The sequence below is a fragment of the Palaemon carinicauda genome, chromosome 19 (assembly GCF_036898095.1).
Source record: "Palaemon carinicauda isolate YSFRI2023 chromosome 19, ASM3689809v2, whole genome shotgun sequence".
Classification (NCBI taxonomy): domain Eukaryota; kingdom Metazoa; phylum Arthropoda; class Malacostraca; order Decapoda; family Palaemonidae; genus Palaemon; species Palaemon carinicauda.
Genome location: NC_090743.1, coordinates 23563482 through 23583085, shown reverse-complemented (window position 1 = coordinate 23583085; position 19604 = coordinate 23563482). Strand labels below are relative to the sequence as shown.

Here is a 19604-nt window from a genome sequence, read left to right as displayed (position 1 = left end):
ACATCAATTATACCGGTAATATGAAATATCGAGACTGTGAACCCAAATAACAATTTGCAGTATAAAACGGGTAATTGCAAAGTCAAACTCTTCTACAGATACTAGGCCTACTCGCCCAACAAAACGTTTGCAAATATTTAGGTATGACACCAATTGAGAATTTTCTGCCCGAAACAAAATTCAAATAAAAACATAAAAGTAATATAATCTATCCTAAATTTTAATGACATAAACACCCAATAATTTCTCTGGAAAAAAAAGTTTAACGACTCTAGTAAATATCCTTCTATTATAAGTAATTTCCTACTGGGAACTTTTCTGAAAATGTTTATTCACCATTCTCAATACAAACGACAATATAAACACGATTACATGCCTAAGTAAAGCATAAAAGCTTCCCCAATATCCGATCTACCGGTACGGAGGCTTATTAAAGCCTTAGATCATCTTTCCTTAGGTATTCCTACTATGCAGAGAACCATCTTCCCATGGAGAGAGAGAGAGAGAGAGAGAGAGAGAGAGAGAGAGAGAGAGAGAGAAGAGAGAGAGAGAGAGAGAGAGAGACCGTTCCTACCGGAAACTCAGGAAGTTGCTATTCCTCTGAGGATATCTAGAGAATATCTAAATTGGGCCAGACCTGGGCCACTAGTAGGGAGGAAGACAAACAGGAATGAGGAGGAGGAGGAGGAGGAATAAGAGAAAAGAAATAAAAAGGAAGTTGAGGCGTGACGCCCTGGAGCAGCAGAGCTCTCCGCCCTCAGTATCTCGTCCTAATCGATTGACAATAATGTAATAAGATACCAAGGGAAGTGGGAGATACTGGCTGGGGGGGGGGAGGATGAAAAGGGGGTGGGGTGAGACTGCTGGAACTCACGCCCAATCTTTCATAGCTTTGACCCATTTTCCTTCTTATAGTTTTTTTTTTTTATTTCGAGTGATAAAAGTTTAGAATTAATGAACACCCTAAAATCAGTAGGTAAGTGATACAGGAAAATAATTGGAAAAAAAAACAACTTGATATTTGCAAAATTCAATTGAAAAATTTAACTTGGGAATGGTTTACAAAATCTCTTTCGAGATATAGTAGTTTAGTTGGAAATATCTTACCATTTGCAAAATTCAATTGAAATTCTCTCTCTCTCTCTCTCTCTCTCTCTCTCTCTCTCTCTCTCTCTCTCTCTCTCTCTCTCTCTCTCTCTCTCATATATATATATATATTATATATATACACATACTGTATACATATATACTGTATATTATTTGTCTATTAGCTTCACTTTAACATTTCTATGTCAAACAGATTTCCTCCACTTTCATGTGTAGTTCCCTAATGAGCTGCAAAAACAATTTAGTAAATAAAACAATATTAACGAGATAATCCAAATAAATGAAAAATACAAAATAAATCCCCGTACGAACAATCTCAGCAAATCATGGCATCGTGAACAACTTCCCCAGCATCAATAATTCAAGTATCTTCCATTATGGCATTGAGCATCAAAGTTTCCCATTCACGAGGTGTGTCAGGGATGATTACGCCTTCTTGTACCTTTGACACTGAATATAATATATCAAGCCATCGCAAAATGGCTTCGGTTTCTCTGCCTTAAAGCATTTTGATGACGCCGCCATGTAATGTGAGTCTACTGTTGAAGGTTCTTGATTGAACAAATACGTATTAAAATTTCAATTTTCTTTCTTTAAAGGATTAAAGGTCGTTCATAAATATCAATGGCAAGGGACAGTGACAATGCCCTAGAGACTGGCCATATATATATATATATATATATATATATATATATATATATATATATATATATATATATATATATATATATATATATACATATATATATATACATATATTATAATATATATATATATATGTATGATATCAGTCCCTGGCCCCTTTCTCTCCACCCAAGCTTGGAACAGGGAGGACCAAGCTATGGCTGCTGATGAATCATCAGGTAGGCCTATAGGCTCGCCCAAAACCACCATCCTTGTGAGGTTGTAGGCTAACCCCCTTTTGGATCAGGATGAAGATCACTATCTCAAAGAATGGGTATGTAGCCCAGGTAACTATACCATGAAACACGTGAATTTGGAAGTTTTGAACATTTCTACAAACATATAGAAAATATATAACTAGAAAATAATCTAAAAGCGGATGGAACACTTAACACCAATCTTCCTACAAAATTCTTAGAAATTGAAAGATGGATGATCTATTTTCCCTGTTGGAGCCCTTAGGGTTATAACATTCTGCTTTTCCAACTAGGGTTGTAGCTTAGCAAGTAATAATAATAATATAATAATAATAATAATAATAACAAAAGACTGCAACTATTCATCTTCAGACTGGGTCAGCCACTTAAACAAAATTTTTTTGTCTACTTCCAATCTTGCGAAAAGCTAGATATGGCTGAGTAAGCTAATCTTGAGATATGACAGGGACTGAATAATCTTGCGCAAAATTGATTTATGTAATTGAGTAATCTTGGCACACGAACGTAACTGCAGCGAAAAGTGATAGAAAAAAAAATTGTCAATTGACTCAGAGTACTGTAAATCAATAAGTGATGGGCAACCAATATCTGTCATTACATAACGGTCACAAAGAACAAAATACGTAATTGGTTCACTGTGAGAATACACACCTTTCTCTTTATGGATATGTGCACCGGTTACAAGTATAGGCCTACTTACATACAAATACCCGCATGATGTGAATGCGTTATCTTTAAACGTTGGATACCAATTAGGTACTACTCACTTAAATATACTCTTCGATTTATGAATGTTTGTATAGGAATAAAGATGACCTACATATACGGTAGCCTACAATAAAAAGTGAGTGCATATCAATGTTACATATGAAAATTTTTAATGCTAACATTTAGTAAAAACTACCACACTAGTATCGAATCCACCACTCCTTCGAGATACCCAATACCCAAACGTAATTAAAAAAGGGAAAAAAAAAAAAAAAGAATCAACCATGGCCAGGGCTCGAATCCATGCAATTTTGGGTCGATTGATACTTGGTTTGTGTCCTTATGAGTTGGTGCACAAGTGACAGTCGAGACTTGACCACTCGGTTATCAAGTTGAACACACAAACAAGCAAAGCAACGCACGATACACACACACACACACACACACACATATATATATATATATATATATATATATGTATGTATATATATATATATGTGTGTTTTCAATGTCTTTTTTTAAGAAACACACACACACACACACACACACACACATATATATATATATATATATATATATATATATATATATATATATATATATATATATATATATATATATTCTATGCTCCTTAGAAGGAGTATCTTCAGTAGGTGCCTACCGTCCGACTCTCAAACAAAAAGCTACAATTTGAGGGCATACAGAAACAAGACGCAACTCTGAACCAACGTTGTTTTGGAAGAAAGAGTGAAGAAATGGGAGAAGAATGAGGACATGGAATGGCAGCAAGAGCTGGAAGAGAATGAGAAAGGAAAAGGAAGAGCGGTAACTACTGGTACCTGATCTATTGTCGTTGTACAATACTCAGCATTTTCTTTGTCCTCCTTTGCGGTAGACTTCATTTAGACAGTAGAGGGGAAATGCATACGCGTCAGGGAACAGACCGAATGAGAGAGAGAGAGAGAGAGAGAGAGAGAGAGAGAGAGAGAGAGAGAGAGAGAGAGAGAGAGAGATTTATGGAAACTCATAGAAAATTTCAACCATAAATCGTTGGCATACTCAAGTTCTTATTAGTAAGTGTAATTAGCCAAAGTAAATTACATAATGAATTTGTAGAAAATGTTATTCACATCTGACATTACAAAAATTTGAACCATACTGAAATATCTACAGAAATTCTTCTATGCTGAGAACACAAAAGATATATGTTAAAAAAGATGTGTTCTTTAACCTCTTTCATTTACAAATCTTCGAAGTTGTAACCAAATAACATTATAATGTTAATAATAATGATCTTTGTCTCCGTCTTGTGTTCCAGTTGATAAATAAATTATCCATATTCACTATTCTAAAACCTTAGTTGGAAAAGCAGTATGCTACAAGCAGTAGGACATCAAACGGGAAAGCAGCTAAGTAAGAAAACGAAATAATCAAATAAATAAACTATATGCTTGAAGTACTTAACAAAAAAAATAGTTCTATTGTTAGATTAGTAACAATGTTAAGAAAACTCTGTCCTATATAAACTATGAAGAGACATTATTATTATTATCATCATCATTATTACTAGGCAAGCTAAAATTCTGGTTGGAAAAGCAGATTGCTACAAACCCAAAAGCCCCAACTGGGAGAGTAGCCCAATGAGAAAAGGAAATAAAAAAAAAATAGCAAATAAACTATCTATAAGTAATTAAAAATACATAAAACATTTTAGATCAGAAATAACGTTAAAATTATATGAACTGTAAAACGAGACATGTCAACTCGCTCAGCAAAAAAGCATATACGAAAGCTTTAAACTTCTGACATTCCATTGATTCAATCGCCAGATTAGGAAGATCATACCACAATCTGCTCACAGTTGGAATAAAAGTTCTAAAATACTGTGCAATATTGGCCTGCCTTATAATCGATAAAGCAAAAATTAAATGCTTACCTAGATCTGAATGCATGTAATGGTCAGAATTATGGAAAACTTACACAAAATGTACGACGAACTAACTGAACGACAGCGCCAGAAAGGAATATCCAAACCAGGAATGAGGAAAGATAGGTAATTACCTATAAACTATTGACTGTATGAGATCGAAGTTAAGATGTAGATGAACTAAAGCTATTAATCACTCAAGAATACTACAAACCCAGGGGCTAACACACATCCCTTCCACTGAGGGGAAAAGCCATTTGCATACATGTAACCGCATATACAGTCGCTATATATATATATATATATATATATATATATATATATATATATATATATATATATATATATATATATAGGCCTATATATAAAACATATACTGTATATATGTATATATACACACATATATACTGTATATAGGCCTATATATATATATATATATATATATATATATATATATATATATATATATATATATATATATATATATATATATATATATATATATATATAATCTGTGTATGGGGAGAGTGGGATTATATGGATGAGAAAAGGCCGACAAAAATCGGGTGGGGTCAGATGTGAAAATGAGACGCCCAGTCTCACAGCCCCATATGGCACAGACGACTCGTCTCGAAATGACCATAGCATTTTCCCCCAAGCCAATTCCCATAAAGAACTCTGCTTTTACAATTGAATCTCAACATATAATTTGTTATGCAATACTGTTTTACATAACATAGATATCAACGAGAGAGAGAGAGAGAGAGAGAGAGAGAGAGAGAGAGAGAGAGAGAGAGAGAGAGAGAGAGAGAGCCACATCATTACAGTATCATTTCATAAACTAGCATCATGAATACGACAATGAACGCAATTTAACATTTTCAAGGTCATGTTTACAGTACAATGCGACCCGGTGCAACGTTATCACCAATGGAATGACAGGCCAGCAAATGAGCCATTGTGGGAAAAAAAAAAAAAAACTGGACTACTTTGACAACCTTGAATGAAACTGAAAATCGGTGCTAAACCCAAATATAAGAAGGTGCCGGGAACCGGAAAACGCATATGATGGTGTAAAGCGGGAAGCCAAGAGGGCGGAGGAAGAACAATGTTAGGACTAAGGTAAGCCAAGCACGAGGGGAAACGGGATGGAGGGAGAAAGAATTGACGAGGGGGAAGTAGCAAGGGAGGCGAGATATGGGGAGAGTGGACAGAAGGGGGAAGAGCTACATAGACAGGAGAGAGAGAGAGAGAGAGAGAGAGAGAGAGAGAGAGAGAGAGAGAGAGAGAGAGAGAGAGAGAGATGGGCGGGGACAACGCCAGGACTGGTAAGGTGTCTGTCCCGACAATATATCGTTTCACTGGGATGACATTTGTCAAAAGCACTAATTTAAAATGCAGCCTCGTATAAAGTGTTAATTTACGATTAAAGTTATTTAAAACCTAAGAGTAATAGACCATAGATTTTAAATAAAACCGGTTTTCTCGGGTGCCAGGAAAGTTATGAATGAACTAGGCTAATGATTCGCCTGGCTTGCGCGCAAATCGCGTAAGGAAAACGAGAGAGAGAGAGAGAGAGAGAGAGAGAGAGAGAGAGACTTACCCATTATTATCAGATGACAGTTGTTTTGGAGAGAATACTTCTAACTGCGGATGACGGCGACGGCCAAAGGCAGGCTGTCTGTCGTGTTGTTGCACTTCAGGTGACAGACCAGGCTCGTACAATGAGGCTAACCACGTGAATGGGGTGGAAAGCGAAATACAACTTATATTCCTCCTTCGTATACCAGCGGGAACGTAACTTGTTGAATCTTGAAGTTTGCCACGAACACTAACTAAATCCTTACAAAAAACACGGCCATTTGATATTACATCAACGGCCTTCTATTGAGAAAAAATAAACGGAAAAAAAGCGATGCCGCTTTGGTCGCACTGTAGTACCACAAAGCGCCCGGGAAAGGGAACGAGAGCAGGAGCGATGAAATACCTCCACCACAGACCTTACACACCACACTGACTGAGTGACTGGTTCGGTTCGGGTAACTCGGGTTGGCCTGAGCCTGTGTGAGAGGGACCCCTCAGTGCCTGGTTCTTCTTCTTCTTCTTCTTTTTCCTCCCCTCCCCACCCTCCCCCAAGTCTACTTCTTTCCCTCTTCTCATATCCCCTCTCCCCCTTCCTCTACTTTACACCGCCACGCCCACGGCCTCACACAACCCATTAATACCTATTACATATTGCCTGTCGTGATATGTAGTTGATATGTCTTATCACCTGACCAGGTGCGGAGCCAACTGCCGCACTGCATCATTAGCTAAAACGGACTTCAAGGCCAGACAATTTGATTGGGAGAATGCAGCACAAGTAATGGCATAGAAACAAACATTTTTGGATTGCACAAGGAAAAAACTAAATGAACATTTTTCGGCTATAAGCCAATGGGTATATCGCTTCTTTGACAACTAGGCCTAGGTCTATTTGTTCTTCCCTTAGGAGGAGTTGATGGTGGGAAAAGGAAATTTAAACGAGTGATATCATAAAATGAGTTTTAATTCATATTGAAAAGTAGAAACGTCTTTCATAATTGTTTATTAGTTATATTTTAATGTCTAACATGAAAGATTACCATAAATAGTGATCCTTAGACGGTGGACCATACAAGCATTTATCCAATTAGAATAATAATAATAATAATAATAATTGTGCTTAAACATAAAAAGCATTAAAAAACTATTTAGTATGAATAAAATTGCGTATCAATTCGCTGAGTTCGATATGTGAACTTATTATTTTACTCCCTCAGCTACCAATTCCTATTATCACAAGCAAAGCGGCAATGCCAGTTTAAACAGCATACTATACGACCGAAGGCACCAATGTGAAGATAAATATTATTTGATGAAACATACAAAAATAAGATACACTATGAAACGAAATCCATTTCGTCATATCGAACCAAAAAAAAAAAAAAATTTTGCACTAAGTTTCAATCTCTAACTATATTATTAGAAATATCATCCAACAATTTGGTCGCAGAAGAGTTTTAAAAGGCCAGAAATGTCAAGTGGTAGTTTTGATTAATAGTATCGAATGACTATAAAATATCTAAATCATAACCTTTAAAATTCCTTGGTCAAACAGTTCAATTTTCATCCTGCTAACTATATCAAAAGCTCTATAAACATGTTGAAGGACTGCACATGTTGGCTAGACACTGAGGGAAATGATTGTATTGATGAAACGGCCAAAGCTGTGATAATAATGACTAGATAAAATGCCGCTCTCTCAAGTGATCTATTCATCTCGATTAGAACGCAAGCTTCGTGGAATAATGACCGAATGCTTAGCAATGCATTAGACCCAGTGTTAGTATTGGACTATAAAATGTAGATGTTTTCCTTGCCTTTGCCTCCAAATCCCGACTTGTAAATACTATTGTGCAAAAATATTTCTCTTTTTTTATAGACCAATTTATTAAGAGCTAAATTTACAATACACTTTAACCTAATGCTGCTACAATGTTTATGAATTTTTTATCGTAATCTGCAAACACATTAAATCGCCAGTTACTAATCATACTAAATTTGGACATCACAATAAAAAAATAAATACCTTAAGTTTGGAAACACGATCTTTATAGACGAAATAGGTAGTAGGTTGGCCATGGCACCAGCCACCCGTTAAAATACTACCGCTAGAGAGATATGGGATCTTTTGACTGGCCTGACTGACTACACACACTGAATAGTTTGGCCTATTCTTTACATATTCTCCTCTAGCTTCATGCGCCTGACAACACTGATTACCAAACAATTCTTTTCACCCAAGGGGTTTCTGCACTGTAATTGTTCAGTGGCCACTTTTCTCTTGTTAAGGGTAGAACTCTTTAGCTATGGTAAGCAGCTCTTCTAGGAGACGGACACTCCAAAATCAAACCATTGTTCTATAGTATTGGGTAGTGCCATAGCCTCTGTACCATGGTCTTCCAATGTCTTGGGTTAGAGTTCTCTTGCTTGAGGATATACTCGGCACACTATTCTATCTTATTTCTCTTCATCTTGTTTTGTTGAAGTTTTTATAGTTTATATAGGAGATATTTATTTTAATGTTACTCTTCGTAAAATACTTTAATTTTCCTTGTTTCCTTTCCTCACTCGGCTATTTTCCCTGTTGGAGCCCCTGGCCTTATAGCATCTTGCTTTTCATGTTATGAATATTCAGAAGACGAGAAACATCGAAATATTCAGCTAATGCAGTCACAGATGATAAGCAAAAAGTACCCTTTGGATATTGCTCGCATTTACTCCCGCCCAATTTCTCCATCTCAACGAGGGTTATGGTAACTTATTGGATACGTCCCTGCCTCGCGATCTGCTGGACTGGGGTTCCATATCCACCCAAGCTTCATAGTTTCTTGTAGTGTCACCTCACCCTCCTTGTGAGCTAAGGATAGGAGTTTTGTGGAGCCAAACCAGCAGCAAATGCTTTTATGTTGAACAGATTAACATACGGCTCTCTTTATAGTTTATATATGAAAGATCTGTTTTAATGTTGTTACTGTTCTTAAAATATTTTATTCTAATCTTTTATTTCTTTTCATAGCTTATTTATTTCCTTTCCTCATTGAGCTATTTTTCCCTGTTGGAGCCCTTGGTATTATAGCATCTTGCTTGTTCAACTAGGGTTGTAGCTTAGCTAGTAGTAGTAGTAGTAAGTAAAAAGCCTTCCTCTTTATTGGTGGCTGTTTCCCACGTCCTACATAATCTTGAATCAGATCTCTTGGATGTATTGAATATGGAACATATGACCCGGTGCTGGGAGCAGGGACATCGTTCAACGCCGGGGTATAAAAAGTGGGAGAGGCGGAAGGGATCCCAGCAGATGACTTTGAAGAAAACATCAAAAGACGCAGGACCGAAAGAGAGGCAATGGGAACGGTGGTATAGTATGACAAAAAGTGGGTTCAGTAAGGTTTCGAAGGTCTTTAAATAATACCTGCAGTCAAGGTAAGGTAGTTAGTTTTGACTCTTGATCTTCACGACCTTGTGCGAGGCGCCAGTTAGGTGAATGCGACTAAAGGGTACCTGACACTTGCACGCATTCGTGGCACGCACTGGCACGCATTGATGCGCGAACTTGCGTGAACGAGCCGTGAACAGTGCGGGAACTCGCGTGCCAGAGCGTACCAATGCGTGCCATGCGGGCCCAAAACTTTGAAATGTTTAAAGTTTGTGGCACGCATTGGCACGCACTAAATGGCCCTGAACGATGCGCCAACTGGAGTGAACAGTGCAGGAACTGGCGTGAACTGGAGTGAACGATGCGGGAAGTGGCGTGAACTTTATAATGAAGAGAAACAAGAAGGAAACGAAAATATTAATGAAAAGGAAAGAAAAATAAACCTAATAAATTTTTATATTTGCTGTTTTAATGTGAAAAAAAAATGATATCTTATTTCAAACTATTTCCATAACTTTATAATGAAGAGAAACAAAAAGGAAACGAAAAAATTAATGAAAAGGAAAGAAAAATAAACCTAATAAATTTTCATATTTTCTGTTTTAATGTGAAACAAAATTATATCTTATTTAAAACTATTTCTATAACTTTATAATGAAGAGAAACAAAAAGGAAACGAAAAAATTAATGAAAAGGAAAGAAAAATAAACCTAATAAATTTTCATATTTGCTGTTTTAATGTGAAAAAAAAAATTATATCTTATTTCAAACTATTTTTATAACTTTATAATGAAGAGAAACAAAAAGGAAACGAAAAAATTAGTGAAAAGGAAAGAAAAATAAACCTAATAATTGTTTATATTTGCTGTTTGAATGTAAATATTAAAATGATGTCTTATTTCAAACTATTTCTATAACTTTATAATGAAGAGAAACAAAAAGGAAACGAAAAAATTAATGAAAAGGAAAGAAAAATAAACCTAATAATTGTTTATATTTGCTGTTTGAATGTAAATATTAAAATGATGTCTTATTTCATGCACACACTTATTTTCCTCTATTACCAATCAAGACCCAAACCTTTTGTTTTAAATAAAAATGAACTGAAAAATAAACCCAAGAAATTTTTAAGTTTGCTGTTTGAATGTAAAAATAAAATGATGTTTTATTTCATCAACATACTTATTCTTCTTTATTACCTTAAAATGAAGGGCAAAACAAATTTTTTCTATTTGCTGTTTTAATGTAAAAATAAAATGATTTCTTATTTCAACACACTTTTTTCTCTATTACCTTAAAATCAACAGCCTAAAAACTTTTCATGTTTGCTGCTTTTAATGTTAAAATAAAATGCTTTCTTAATACTTGTACATATTTCATGTCTGCTATTTATATGTAAATCAAATGCTTTCTTATTGAAACAAAAATAAAGGGCAACAAAAAATACAAACGAAAAAGATACGTTTCTTCTCCTCAATGCAATGGTGTCTCTGACAGAAAGCATTTTTGTCTCTTCCGAAGCCAATCCAAGAATGTCCTCGGGTTGGAGAAGCCCCGTTTTTATATGGAGTGGCCAATTCGTGAACTGGCGTGAACGATGCGGAAACGATGCGGAATGATGAGGGAACTCGCGTGAACGTGTCGTGAACTTCTCGTGAACTACGCGTGCCAATTCGTGCCATCGCGTGAACGTCGCGTGAACGATGCGCAAACTGGAGTGAACTGGTCGTGAACAGTGCGGGAAAAACACAATGGCGCGCATCAATGCGTGCCAGTGCGTGGCAAAAATGCGCGCAAGTGTCAGGCAGGCTTAACTAATTCGACGGAGCATGAGTTTATATACAACCCGTTCCAAGGAAGAACGGCACAAAATTTCAAACACAATGAATCAAGGTCATACAGGCTTAGACAGGTTATCAGTGCAAGGAGAGAGCGATAACGATATACAAAAAAAAAAAAAAACAGAAATGCCGTTACAGTGTACGAACGTGTGTGATACACGTGCGGTACATCCCCCAGGTACTTTTCCATTATCCTTTCCATCATGAAGTAGATAAAGTTACTAAAAGCTTCTCGTTAGGCTTGTAAGAATTTATCTTAATTATATAGAAAGTGAAAGATTGAAAAATTTAAGAATTTAACCAGTAAAGCGCAAAAAAAATAAAAAAAAAAACTGAGAATAAGTAGAGCTTCGTGAAAGGGCGTAGCAAGGATGATAGACAAGATCCTTGGGGCATAGCAGGTAAGACCCATCTGCATGATCTCTTTCAACTGCAATGGAGCGTAAAAAAGATATACTATAGCATGTGTGGTTCCAGTTATCCGAGGATTGGGTCTGTTGTGTTAAACATTTTGGATTTCTAAAAATGACATTTCGAATTTCCCTGTCATATTTACGACAATCTTTATTGGAAATTATAAGAAATGTTTCTTTACTACATATGAGTAACTATCAAATGACAATTTACCTTTACTAGTTGTTCATAATTCAAATACTTAAAATCAAAATTTTTATCAATAACTATATTCCGAAATATATCTCACTTGAGAAGATAATTTGTTATTCGAAGGCAATTAGTAACTTTTAGATGCAGAAACACGAGTTGAAACTATTTTTTTATTGGATGTATGGAATTTAGACCATATGATCCCACACTTGTGCCTGGGAGGTCATTCATCAGCTGGATGCAACAGGGAAGAAAGGAAAATGGAACGGGATTCTGGAAACGTACCTGCTTAGCAATCTGCTGGACTGGGGTTCGAGACTTACTCAAGCTCGATAGCTTCTTGTAGTATCTGCAACATCACCATCTTTGTGAACTAAGGATATGGGTTTTGTGGAGCCAATAGGTCTACATGGCGAGTCGTCAGCAACCATTGCTTTGCCCTTCCTGGTCATAGCTTGGGTGAAGAGGGGGCTAACGCGCTGATCATATCAATATACGGTCAGTCTTTAGGGTATAATCACTGTCCCCTGTCTATGCCATTCATGAGCGACTTTAAAACCTTGAAACATTTTTCGTTTAACTTTTATCAGATGTTTCATTTGAAGTTGAGAAATCAGACTATTTCTATTTTACTTACAGATATAACTGAATGACACCAACAAAATTCTACATTAGGTTAGCTATACCAGGTAAACGTTAAAGCAATTCTTTATTTTTCGTATATCAGGACTAATTATCTAATTTTATCAACTGAAAAACTATTGAATATCTTTAAGTATATCTTACAAAATCCGAAAATTTCATCTTATATCTGCTCATACACACGCAGGCGCATGCGCATTCATAAAGTACATATCCACACTTGTCGAAGGAAGTGTGCCAAGCTTTCATCTTTAATGCCATGAAATAAAGACGAAACCTGAGCTCGTCGACTACCCGCTCCTGTAAGGACGGGCACTTGTATCGTTCACCTGAAAACTCCGAAACCTTTGCTAGTGTTTTAAACTTCCAAACTATATTCTAAATCAGGGTTTCCCAACCCTGGGGTAAATTACCCCAGTGGGGGTAATGACCCGTATTTTTAGGGTACTCAAGATGTTCTGAAATTGAGTTATTCACATTCCCATAATTATTGCCATAATTCATACACAAAATCTGCAATAATTATTTTATTTCGATATCCATTAAAATGGAAAAGTTTGCATTTGTTTTGGATCCTTAACTATAAGCAGCCAATAGCGGGCTACATGATCCATACAGTTCATCAGGTGGCTGCAAAAAAACATCCGATGTTACCGGGTATATGTTCAATGGGGTCATTGATTAGTTGGAAATAAAATTTTGGGGTAATCATTTAAAAAAGGTTGGGAAACACTGTTCTAAATGATCTCATCATACAGTATGAGTCCGTAATACAAAAGGAAGATATTTTTGGAATAGTCTTTAAGGGAGTCATAATAATATACTTTTTTAAACGGAGCTTGGGTTCCATGCGTTACCCGACGGAAGCAGGAAATGGGATGCAATATTTTCCATAAGAGAAGAGATAAGGTAAATGTGATCTGCGTATGAATTTTCTCATACAGGTTGGTATAAATTTTCTTACACAGGATCATTAAGGAAAGTACGTATGCAATAATTTCGAGATGTAATATTCTAGCTATATCTTATGTAATATAAATATATCATATGTCAACAGTTTACATAACGATATCTCTATATCTGTTTATTCATATATCTGTAAACAGCAGTTGATTGATTGACTAGCTCACGGTTCACGGTAGAAAGACATGAGGTGTTCACTTCAAATTTATTTTTCGTTAGTTCAAGCCTTTTAAATACTAAAACCCTGTATTTGAAGAGTATAATTACTTTTATGTTAGAGGATATTGAATCTAAAGGTTAGGCCGATGTCGAAAAAAAAAAGGATCAAATTTGTTATCTCTTCAATGAGGGTTAATCACCTCAAGAGTCTACAAAGACATGGCTTACATTAACGGAAAATAACCCTTCCTATAGTGTGATAAAGAAATAGCCAGCTGAATTTCCATAACGTACCACTGTCACCCCACAACTTTCTGCCAGGCACAGCACAGAAGAGACTGCTACTGTCACCACATCCTGCTATCTTTCTTACTTTCCCTATTATGTGACTCTATTCTTTTCTCACCCTACCATCACCCATTCTATTACCTCCTACAAAAGTATTTAAATAAACCTCCTTCAATATTCTACCATACATACCTATACTCACCACTCCCTGTTTCTGGATTCCAGTTGCTCTCCTGACCGAGTACCTTAAAACAAGTTTCGATTCCAAAACAACTTTTAATTATTATTACTTGCTAAGCTACAACCATAGTTGGAAAAGCAGAATGCTATATATATATATATATATATATATATATATATATATATATATATATATATATATATATATATATATATATATATACCTAAGGGCTCCATCAGGGAAAATAGCCCAGTGAGAAAAGGAAATGGGAAACAAAGTGTGTGCCGGAGTGTACCCTCATGCAAGAGAACTCTACCCTAAGACAGTGGAAGACTGTGGCGCAGAGGCTATAGCACTACCCAAGACTAGAGGACAAAGGCTTGATTTTCTAGTGTCCTCCAAGAAGAGGTGCTTACCATAGCTAAACAGTCTCTTCTACCCTTCCTAAGAGGAAAGTAGCCATTGAACAATTAGAGCTCAAAAATTAACCCCTTGAGTGAAGAAGAATTTTTCGGTTATCTAAGTGTTGTTAGGTGTATGGGGAAAGAGCATGTGTAAAAAATAGGCCAGACAATTCGGTGTATGGGTTGGCAAAGGAAAAATGAGCCACAACCAGACAGAATCCAATGTAGTATTATCTGACCAGTCAAAGGACCCAATAACTCTAGTGATAGTATCTTGACGGGTAGCTGGAATAAAGACTCAAGGGCCGCTCATGAATGGCAGAGGCGGGGGACAGTGACAATGCCCTACCAAGTAGGACAATCCCATAGAAACTGACCATATATACTGTACATATGATCAAAGCCCACGTTCCCTTTTCACCCAAGTTAGGACTAGGGAGGACCAGGCAATGGTTGCTGATAACTCAGCAGTTAGACCGATAGGCTCCCCCAAAGATGGTAAGGTTGCAGGCACTACAAAAAACTATAGAGCTTGAGCGGGACTTGAACCTGAGTCTTGCAAAACGTCGGGCAGGAACGACTCTAATAGGCTACCACAAAGTGTGTACTCACACCAATATATACATACACACACATACATATATACATACATATACACATATATATACATATATACATTTACATACATATACATATATATACACACATATATACATATACATGTATATATACCTACATACATATACATACATACACACACACACACACACACACATATATATATATATATATATATATATATATATATATATATATATATATATATATATATATATATATGCTCGTATATATCCTAATTGATATGGTTGCCGGCCACCTTCCCTTTTCTGGGCACCAGCTTCTGTTGCTACCTAGTCACACACAGCTGGGCCGACAATACAGAATTGAACTGAAGACCTTAAAAACACGCCCTGCATTTTGCTAATTGCAGTTCATACGCATAAAAATAAATTTCATATATTCTGTTGAATGATACAAATCATAAAAACAAATTGTATATAATTTTATTTGTGCAGAATATAATAAATCCCAAGTCACTGACAGTGCAATTATAACATATGAAGCCATTGAATGAAAAAACACGAATTGTACTTCCAAAAAATCCTAATTGAATATGCAAATACACGTACCTTACTTGAATCGTTTATAGTATTTATACGAACATCCAAAACGTAAGCTGTCACAGTAATAACAAACTTTATTGTAAACTGTATACAAATTGACCACTGCCCTTATATTAACATATTAAATCCCGGATTTAATCTGTAATCAACGGATCCGCACAATTTTACCACTTGTAAAGCCTTATGAATACTGTATTACAGCATTCAGGATATATCTATACAGTATACATACATACATACATACACACACACACACACATATATATATATATATATATATATATATATATATATATATATATATATATATATATATATATATATGTGTGTGTGTGTGTGTGTGTGTGTGATATATATATATATATATATATATATATATATATATATATATATATATATATATATATATATATATATATATATATATGATAAACTTCATCTCTTTGAAGAAGTGTTCATTGCATTTAATTAACAAACAATAACAGAGTAGAAGGTCAGTAATTGCCCATTAATAATTGCAAGAAATTAAACTAAAACTTTTCTTACAAACATCATTAAATTAAAATTACTAATTTTAAGATTATTTTTAACATATAGTTCATCGTAAAAAAAAACAGAAACTTATGTTTTCGATTACATAGTCATTTATAAGCGATACAACATCTGTTGTTTTTAATGTATTCCATAAGTCTAGTTTTATAAAATAACTGAATTGGACTGAGGCTATTCAGCACGGTGCTAGGACCAGTGAGACCATTCATCGTCTAAGAGCAACTGGTAAAAATCTTACAGATACACTACGAAGTATAAGTTAGAAGAGGATGGACAGCAAGAAGGAAGAAAAGAATCGGGAACGGAGATACAGCAGAAAGCTAAAAGGTAATTGCAGCTATAGAGGTCGAGGCAATGCTGCAAAGACCCTTACGTAGTGCCTACAGTACACCGCTTCAGGTGCAATGATAGTATTACCCCACAAAGGAGAGTTTTTCAAATGGAGATACATGAAGTAAGAATGTAACTTAGTTTACCTTTTCAATACATTAATAACATTATCGAATACATTATCTACATAATCTTAATGCTACTTAATTCACTAAACAACAGTTTCTTTTATACAAAAAATGGATATCTCGATAATTTCTATTTTCTATTTTTACGCCAGTGTTCTTAGCAGTTGCCATTTTGGAAACATTATTCCTATTTTCTTCTGGTATAACAATCCTTTCACATTAAAGAAAGAATTGGTGAACGGTACATGGTATAAGATACACACACATACAAACACATACACACACAGATATATGTGTGTGTATATATACACACAGATATATGTGTGTATATATATACACACGTGTATATATGCATATATATAATGTACATAACATTATGTTGTCCTAACTTGAGAAGAATATTTGAAGCAGCCTGTATTTGATCAATTATTATTGCTCTTTCAATATAAATGTGGAATAGGCTAACAATTGTTGCTCCTAAAACTGCTACTACGGAATTTATGCTACTACTACTACTACTTCTATTGCAAATACTAAAAAAAATTAAGACAACAATAATTGTATCATCGTAATCAATAATAACTTCCATCAAAAAACAAGTCTTATGAACATAGCAAGACAAATGAAGTTATCATAATCGACAGCAGGTAAAATGTCATATTTGGAAATCATAAAATTCTCGAGTTGAAAAACAAGTATTGATTACTCTCTCACATATCTGTAACTTGAACTGCCCATGAACAAGTGTAAATAGGACGTCTTATCCATATGATGTGACTTACTGAACAGTTATAAAATTGAATCTGATTTAGTAAATTTAGTGCATATGTTCTCTTTGGCTGAAGAGGCCCTTCAGTGCCAGATTCAACAGGGGAATTAAACAGTAACTTCTGGCCTTTGAGTATGTACCATTGTCAATTACAACTCCTGCCTGTTCTTCTCATTACTCACGTACAGTATGTTCTGTATATACTTATTCATTGTTCTGTTATTACAGAGGCAATTGGGAACATTGCCATCCTTGTTATTCCTACTAAAAACTGCATTACGATGTTAAAGACCAATGCTTCTTTAAAAACTATCCCTGCTGAATAATAATATCTATATATAACGCAAAGCGATGATTCCATACATTTACCTTTGCGTTTAACAGCGATAATTTACCGGTAATACAGCATAGAACACTCCTAGATCAAGTGCTAACGCACAGCCCCTCTCGCCACTGGCCGTCTAGTCGACATTTAGCGTCCCTACAGTTGGGACATGTCATCCTGGACTATTTTAAACATTCGCTTTTAACCATAAGGGTTCAATAATAATAAAAATGTTAATTTATAGATACACCAGTCATGAGGACAATGACCCATGAATCAAATATACATACAGGCAAACGTATCAAAATATTGATCACAAGGCCTCTTCAAAGGCACAATGATTTCTCATTATAAATGCACGTGGTCATTATAAATTAATTAACCTTAAATGGATAATTGTTGCTCAGGTGCATCACATGTTTTGTACGTGAAATTCATGCTAAAGGTAAAAGACCTACAGATATGTATTGAATTCCTGAAAAAATATTTCAATGTTCAACTACAAGAGAACCTGACTATAAGCTTTCTCCCGTTCTTTTTAGTCACTTTCATTTTCCTTTTGTCTTTAAAAATACAGATTCCATGACAATCCACCAGTCTTTGTCTTGACTGATATGTGTTAAAACACCCAACAATTCTTTCTCTTTTGAAAAAAAAAAAAAAAATATCGAAATTATGACAGTTGACTATTCTTTTTCTCTAAAAAAAAAAAATCGACACTAGCTTTTTACTGTTCCTATTGAAGTGAATTTCATGTACCTCCGCTGTATTTTTTCTTTAAGGAAATAGTAGCCAAACACTTCATTTCTTCCTCCTTGAAAAATAAGATTCATGATTTATCTCTTCCTTTGGAAACATTAAATCCTTGACAAGTCATTATTCTTTTCCTTTGAAAAACATAATCTATAACTTTATTGCTCTTTCTGATCGTAAACATCTAACTCTTCAATCCTTCTATGGGTAAAAACTATTCTCCGTTCTTTCTGATTTTTTTAATTCTAAAAAATCATGAATCTTCACCTTTTCGCATAATAAATCCATGATATTACTGTTCATTATTTCTGGAGGCACTTCTAGTTCTTTCTCTGGTGTAATCAATTTTATGATATTCCTTTAAAATTAATACAGTTATCAAGTTTAATTATTCAATGTTGTTTTCGCACGTGATAAGTCTTTACTATTTTATCTATTTAAAAGAAAAGCTAAATGATACTCTATTGTTCATAATACCTACATTAAAAAACCACAATTTTCGTTTCAAGTTTGAACACTTCGCTAATTTTATTTTATTTGAATTATGAAAATTGGTCCAAATCACATTCACTATTCTGTCTACTTGAATAAACTAATTCATTATATTATACTGTTCGTTTTCATTAAATAAATTATTGCAAGACATTATACTATTCTGTCTACAGACACTTCATTGTTTAATTAAATCTAACAATTTTTATTTTGGATAAGTTAATCCCAGACGTTAAATTTATCACTATAAGACACGCGCTATCCAATTAAATCTAACAGGTTTTTATTTTGGATAAGTTGATCAAGGAGGTTAAATTTATTACTATAAGACACGCGTTGGTCAATTAAATCTAACAGGTTTTTATTTTGGATAAATTAATCCAAAA

General features: G+C 34.9%; 1 protein-coding gene across 1 annotated transcript in view; it reads right to left on the bottom strand.

The window, feature by feature from the left end:
• Positions 1-6651, bottom strand: part of LOC137658521 (actin-binding LIM protein 2-like) — a 499957-nt gene extending 493306 nt beyond the window's left edge. The window contains exon 1 of the mRNA XM_068393310.1: positions 6248-6651. Coding sequence (XP_068249411.1) covers positions 6248-6251 — 4 coding nt within the window. The 5' untranslated portion in view covers positions 6252-6651. The remainder of the gene's footprint in view (positions 1-6247) is intronic.
• Positions 6652-19604: the final 12953 nt, after the last annotated feature.